Genomic DNA, 7938 nt, shown 5'->3' on the forward strand with positions numbered 1-7938 from the left:
ACAAAACAGAGTGAGTTTGAATATACAGATAAAATAGGAAAGATAAGTACAAATGGAAATCGTATCTCCTAAAATCTCCTACAATCAAGGAGGATTCCGTAAATCAATAACTGATTTACTGGAATTCTCTACAACATGAGATTGATATTTTTCAAAGAGTTAAAACGCCTACTAGCCACATGCCCAAATTTGTTACAAATGGTGCACTTAGTGGCTTGCTTTGGAGATGATTTTCTAAAAAAGGAGTTGTCTGTAGGTCTTAGAAAAGTAGTATTTCAACTCTAGGGAGTTTTTGACTTACTTAAATAGTCTAAACCTCTCTTATCCCCACGGGTTTTCGTCTTCTCAATCATTTCATTCAAAATTTTAGAACTAAGGCGAAACATTTCATTTTGACTTCTTAAGTTCTTTCTAAATTGATCTAACTTTAAAGTAAGGGAATTATTTTTAATCACCACATTATGGTGTTCAAACTCAAGAAACTTAATTTTCCCAATTAAATCTTCTTTTTCAACTATAAGTTACTTGATCTTATCATCCATGTCAATTTTCTTAGTACCTTATAAAGTTAATTTTTCATTCAAATTATTTTTCTCAGATTCAAGACATTCAACAAGAGTATTCTTTTATTCAAAATTTTCTTTAACTTCAAATTTAACTTTAATTGTACAAAGTCTTGTATACTTCTTGAAGGTCTTCAAATTCTCCTTCTTCTTTATCACTAGAATTTTCATTTTTATGAGATCAAACTTTGTTATATTTGTAGAAGTTACAAAAGCAACACATCTTAAATGATTTTTGTCTCATTAAATTTTATTTTTTTTTCTCAAAGAGCGATTTTATCAAGAAGCAAAAATTTCTCTTTATTCAAATTTCCGATCTCACTTTATTGTTTTTTTATTCAAGGGACAAAGTTTTATATATAGTCTTATTTTTTTCAAGTTTTCTATTCAACTGTTTATTTTCCACTTGCGATCTTTTCCAATAAAAAAATTAAAAAAGAAAAAGAAAAAACATTTTTCAAAAGCTGAATAAAAACTCTCCTTCAAATTCCATGTTATCAAGAACAAATGTAGGAATTGAAAAAATTTTGAAAATAATTTTTACTTGCTCTAATATCAATTGAAAGAAATTTTTATTTCTTAATCTTAATATAATGGAACTACTTAAAGGGTGTAGTCTCTGAATTAATCCCCAATTTAATATTTTATTATATATTTTAGGTTTCACTTTATGTTAATTCTTTAGAAACCTACTAGGTGTACAAAACCATGGGTAGTCTTTCGACCACTAAATATGAAAAAAAAAATACAAAGTTTTAATTGATCGGATGCACCTATACCCTAGGATCTTATATCGTCAACACCTATACTCCTTTTCCATATCCTTGACACAACACTACCCTATGCTCCTTAGTTGATCCCTCAAAGCTTTTATTGAAGTTTCACGATAAGATCTTTGACCTTTGTCGTAGTTGAAAGTTACTCTAAAAAAAAATCTTAAAAGTTTGAGAGTTAGAGTTTTTAGAATTACAGAGAATTTTCTAATTCTAAAAGATGTTAAAGATTCTTTTTAGAATCAAATACCAATTTAGAGATAATTATAATTTTAAAACATACTAAAAAGGGTTTATTACACTTTACCCCCTTAATTTATAGCATGTTTTGCACATTGCACCCTCAAATTCAAAATCAAGCGATGAACCCCCATCCATTATAATTGCATGCAATGTGCATTTTTTAAAAGACGACATTAATTTTTTTAATAGAAAGACATGTGCTCTCCACATGATTGAGAGAAAAGCGATCAATTTTTTGGGTTTATTACACTTTACCTCTCAAATGTTTTTTTAGAAAACACTATAAGTAAATTTTTAACACTACGATTTTTCAAAATTTTATAAATATTTTCTAAATTTTATCAAACACTTGATATTTTTTGTCAAAAATACTTTTAGGCTAAAAACACTTCTTACGATCACTACCAAACTGACTTTTATTCTACTTATTCGAAATACTAACGTAATTTAATTTTTTGGTTTGAAAAGAGTAGTCAAATATCCATGTACAACTTTAGCTTGAAAAGTTTAATAGATTAACCATAATAGTATGAATATGCCTCTTATTTGTTTGAAACTTTGAATCCAATTTTATTGCTCTTATACATAGAATATTTGATTGGACATGTAAATAAGGATAAAAGGTTAAGCATAGTTAATAGAAACAAAAAAATGGTAGACTAAAAGAACTTTTTGAAATAGTTCATTTAAATATAATATGGATAAAATGGAGTGGCAGAAAAAAGAAACCGCGTACTCATAGATATAACTAGATCTACAATTGTCAATGCGGATTTGTCTTATAATTTAGAAAAGCATCAAGTATTATTACATGCATCCTCATATTGAGTAAGTACGAAGAATAGAAAATCGATAACTTTTGAGTATTGGACCAGGCATAAACCAAATTTTTTCAAGTTAAGAGTATGGGAATGCAAAGCATGTGTATTAATCCTAATGCATCTAAGAAAAAAATTGAGTTAGAGAAGCTATGGATTTAAATTCTCAAGATAGTAAAAAAAAAAAATGGAATAGGATCAATTTTATCATAAAGATAAGGATTAATTTCATTAACACCCCTTAAGGTTTGGCATAAATACACAAACTCACCACAAATTTCAAATTTCATTAGTTAGCATCCCCATAGATGTACTTTATATATAAATTATATTTTTTAAAGAACAAAATTTAGTCCTTAGAAAATTGTTACAAAATTCTATCTAAAATATTTTTATTTAAATCTCTCTAAATAAATAAATAAAATAAATTTATAGGGATATTAGTTGACAAAGTTTGAAACCAATGATGGTTGGATGTATTTACACCAAATCTCAAGGGGTCTCGATGAAAATTAACACTAAAGATAAAGGTCTCTAATAGAGTAAATGTTGTCTTTATTAAAGATGTGCAACAATTACTCATTTGGATGGGTTGAAATTATTAAAGGAATAAGATAAGCTAGATGAAAAATCAAACACAAATATTCCAAGTTATATTCCTCCTCAAAACTATAAAAGAATCAAGGAAAATACAACAAATAAGGGGGAAGAAAAGAAAAAAGAAAAAGAAAAGGAAAAAAAGAAAAGAGGTTTCATCTATTTTTAGAGATATGTTGTTGCTACAAATTGCATCAAGGATAAAGAGGATCCATGTGACTTTGAAGATGCTATGTCTTCAAATGAATCAATTTGTTGGAAGAAAAAAAATTCATGATTGATGAATTAGATTCAATTAAAAAGAACCTAGTTTGAGTAAAAAGAAACTAGTAATTGGAGATTCAATCTATGCAATGAGCATCAATCTTGGAAAAGAACATTAGCAAACTATCAAAAGAATATTAAGATATACTAAGAAAATGAAATTATGTGTCAAGGAAGGTGATTTGGAAATTTATGGGTATTTGGATGCTGATTTTGCTAAAGCCGAGACGGTCGAAAATCCACTAATGAACACATTTTTTATTCGGGGATATAGTATTATGGTCAAGTAAAAAAGGAACCTTGTGTGACCATGCATACAATGAAAGCTAAATCCGTAACTTGCAATGCCACAACCACTAGAGCTATTTGGATTAAGCAATTTATTGAAAATTTGAAGTTAATTAAATGAGCCATGAAATTATTTTGTGATAATAAGGCTACAATATTATCAATAAAAAATGGCAGAAGTTCAAAGGGAAAACAGCTTGATGTGAGCTACCATTATGAGAGAGAGAAAAAGTAGAAGAACAAATCAGCTATATTACCTCTGAAAACATGATAGATAGACCCATGACTAAAGGATTGTTATTAGAAAAATTTTAAAGTCATGTAGAATGACTGAATTAAAATTTACCTAGGTAAGCAAATAAACCACATGCTGATACAATAACTCTAAAAGTTCTCAAGGATGCTTGAGATAAGGTAAGAGTAAAATAACAAAGGTAAAATAAATATCAAAATAAGGATATATGGATTGACAAAGTACTTAACATTGCTAAATCCATCTAATCATCTTGGATCAAAATCTAAATACAATCACATGAGAGACAACCAAATATGTGATTATATTTTTACTTAATAGATTAGAATACTTGGACTGTAGTTTCCCATGGGGTCAAAATGTTGCAACACTTGGTAAAAAGATCCCAACCATGTTAAATGCAAAAAGAAGTATCTTTGAATTGGTATCTTGTAATGTGAAAGAATACGTTAAATGGGTACAAAAACATATAAAAGGTAAACTTCTATTTTTCTGTACACTCACAGAACCCTGCATGATCACCAACCTAACAAGCACAAATCCAGGTTCATCAGAAATTCTACTAAGACCTACAATGCACCCTAAAAGAATTGTGTCAATCACAAGCATCCCTTTGTTAGTTTTAGGCAATAGGGTCTGCTTGGTTTCTTAGGGTTTTTTTCTTCTTTTTTTTTTTTCCAAGAATTGCTACGTAATGAAATTTATCAGTAAATTCCACATGCTTCCATAAATTCTCCAAGTTAACTACAACAACAAGACTCTGAACAGGGAACACAGAGAAAACTGAAAGCATGTTATGAATCTCATGATTAAAGAATGGTCAAAAGTTTTAACCACAACATTAGCAGTTAATAGTTTAACCAGAGTACTAATGGGAATCATTTGAATTGCAATTGCATGATTCCCATTTGAATTGGGACTGCATGAATGAGGTAAGAGGAGTGTCCCTTGTTTGTTTATTCTATCCGAACAATCTTGCGGTTCATGTACCTGAACCTGCATATGTCCTCGAAGAAATCATCCACACTGCTATGGTTGCTCTTCATCTGAAGAATCTTTATTACCATACTCTTTAAATTCTTCCCATACTTCAGTAGTGATTCTAGAGTGCTCATTTTCTGTTCAGCATTTAATGGTGATCTCACTGTGACCAGCACCTCCTCTAGACATGGAATCACAAAACTTGAATCCACCTGCAAGAATGAAAAAGACCAATCTTTGTTAAAATGCTAAATTTTGAGCATCCTTTTGAATCAGGGGGAATAGCATTGTTATGATCTCATCAATTTACATTTTTCAGGCTGTTCTTCTGGCAAAGAGCAGCAAACATGGCTCCATGGATGTCAAATTTTTGCAGCTTAGGATGGCTGTTAAAGAAGTCAACAAAGTCAATCTCTGGAAATGGCAGAAGAGCTTCAAAATCCCCAGTGAATTCCACCTTCATATAGAGATGCTTCACATCACTTGCCCACTGGAGCATTTTGCTTATTGCATCCCAACACCACTGCACCCCTCTTATTGACAAAAACTCAAGGGAAGCAAGCTTTCCAAAATCCACCATGTAGACCCTCCCTGAAACAATTTGTCACAACAAGAAAATTAATTACAGTTTGAATTATCAGCAGTGTTTTCCTTTTTTTTCTCAGTCAAGAAGAGCTAGAGAATACTGGAGAGAAATATTTACTGACAGAGTAATCTAATAAAATTTTACCAGCATTATTGGCAATGGAGAGATTCCTTAAGTACTGAGTCTCACGAACTCTAATCCAACTACAACCTTGTACCTCAAGGAGTTCAAGTTTTGGGGAAATGACAGAAAGCGAGCAGTTACCCCAACCATAAAAGTCAAGTTTACACTGCTCCAAATGTGGCAATTCGATTGAAACTGATCTCACTCCTTCACAACCAAGTAGCAACAAGTGGGTCAAATTTGGGCAAGCCTGGAGTGCATTGGACAATGCAGGGTCCTCCAATCTTGCACCAACAATTTCAAGATTTCGAAGACTTTGAAAGAAGTCCCATTTGGGGGGATGTGTCATCAATACACCCCAAAGCTTTAGCGACTCCAAATTCCTGGCATATGCAATGCAATCCAATTTGGAGGGTTTTGAGGAATCCTCAAAACCAATCGGATGCTCAGCAATATTGTCCATCCGGAGCTCAAGATGTCGGAGTGATGAGCCTGCATATGATAGCCATGAAGCAAGGCCAGCACTAGAGAAAGGGCAGTACACAACAAGCTGTTCTAATTTAACTATTGAGGAGATCATCTTGAACACAACATTGTCAGAATTGTCTGCGCCAGTCAGGTTGTCAAAAGAGTTGCGAGGGAAGTAGAGGCTCTTAAGATAAGGCATCGAGTCCTTCCAGCGCTTGGAAACACAAGTGCAGGTTGCCACATCCCGGGCATTTGCCATGTGGCACAAGATATATTGTACAATTGCATCAGGTAAAGATTCCATTCTCTGAGGACAATGATCAAACAGGTATAGTCAATTACAAAATTAACAAGGTAATGCCCACAACCAAGCAGGTTCAATCAATCAGTGGAACTTCATAAAGAGATCAAATTAATCAAAACAATTAACTGGTCGTAAATCTTGCTGATAAGCCATCAAAACCAATATTAACATAGAGATACAAGTTACCTATTTGCACTATGAGTACCTTATCTTCCCATTCAAATATGAAAAACACGATTAATCTATGCTTTTGCTTGTCGCAAATGGAAAGTAAGGTGCTCCATACTCAGCAATGTTAGAGAAACCTAAGCTCCATTAGCAAAAAAAAGCAACCAGTATTTTCTTCTCAATACTCTATTCTGGATTTTATAAAGTTCGGTGACTGAGGAAATTTGGGAAAGAAAAGAATTTTCAATTGCATCCAATGATGGTTTTCTTTATATCGAAACCAAAAGAATATAAAGGTGAGATGCAAATTTTGTCTTTCCTTTTTCCCCAATTTTCTCAGCAACCAAACGGAACACTAGCTGAATCAAAATGTTACCACACTAAATTCACCAAACATTCGAATAGGCTTAGGGAAAAAGGGTACATTCGAGAGAATCAATATTAGAAATCTCTTATAAGCAAAAGTGAATCATTTAAATCAAGATTAAAGTGGGTAAAATCCGTCATAGTCATATAAACCAAAAAAACCCATATACTGACACAAAATTGAGGAAAACCCATATGAGAAACGGACATTTCAGAGAGAACCCAGATGAGAAATAACATTTCAAAGAAAATCCATATGAGATTTGAACAAACTCGCAATAGAAACCAAATTTCCAAGGACAAACCCACATGGGATTCGAACCCAGATCACTTGTCCTTACAAGGAATCAAAAGAAAAACAAAGCGAAACCCATTTTCAGATCAAACACAACTAAACCCAGAAACCACTATCTCTTCAAAACAAATAAATCCAGACAAATTCACAAACATATATAAGAGATAAAAGGATAAACAAGAGCTTACAACTGGAATCTGAATGTGAGTTAAATGAAAACCCAAGAATGGGAGTGATAGAGAGAGACAGAGAAAGAGGGAATCGAGGCTGGGCTCGGGAAGGCAGAAATAGAGTGAGTCAGGTGGAAATGTAGAGTGTAGAGTAGGCTAGAGAAAGAACGTGAGGGTTTTACTGTTTTCTACTTTTCTAGAGAGAGAAAGGAGAGGGCGCGCAGGGGGCTGAGTGGGGGTGTTTCAAATTTCAAACTTACTTTGTTTGTTTCATGCCATTTTATTTTATTTCATATTCATACAATTGGAGGGTTGTTTTGAGTTTTCAAACTTTAACCCCTCAACGGTTCCTTTTCAAATTTTCGAACATTCAAAAAATTTCGACCGTTCTCATGCCATAAGGGCACACCATTTTTCAAACTCTGCAGCCTTTCTGAAATTCATTCATGTTTGATTTTCGATTTCTAAATAAATTATTTAAAAAAAAAAAGGTTTTTCCAAATTAATTTACCTGATTCACCACCTTAAATAGAAGATAATTTAATATTAACATATAGTTTCTCCAAATTTCCATCTATGTACATTTTAAATGATTTAGCCATAAATTTAATCTACATCAAAGTATTTAGGTAGTATTTGTTTTTTGGAGAATTGTGTTTTGGACTCAGTTGGGTTCAA

At 32.3% G+C, this 7938-nt stretch overlaps 1 protein-coding gene across 1 annotated transcript; it reads right to left on the bottom strand.

Moving 5' to 3' along the window:
- Nucleotides 1-4196: 4196 nt before the first annotated feature.
- Nucleotides 4197-7482, bottom strand: LOC117926353 (F-box protein At1g10780). Its single transcript, XM_034845444.1, has 4 exons — nt 7279-7482; nt 5511-6264; nt 5091-5371; nt 4197-4992 (listed from the first exon to the last, which is right to left on the bottom strand). Exons 2-4 carry the CDS (start codon nt 6259-6261, stop codon nt 4756-4758), a joined length of 1269 nt encoding a protein of 422 aa, XP_034701335.1. The 5' UTR covers nt 6262-6264; nt 7279-7482; the 3' UTR covers nt 4197-4755.
- Between the last annotated feature and the right edge of the window lie 456 nt (nt 7483-7938).

The sequence above is a fragment of the Vitis riparia genome, chromosome 12, assembly GCF_004353265.1.
Source record: "Vitis riparia cultivar Riparia Gloire de Montpellier isolate 1030 chromosome 12, EGFV_Vit.rip_1.0, whole genome shotgun sequence".
In the NCBI taxonomy this organism is placed as follows: domain Eukaryota; kingdom Viridiplantae; phylum Streptophyta; class Magnoliopsida; order Vitales; family Vitaceae; genus Vitis; species Vitis riparia.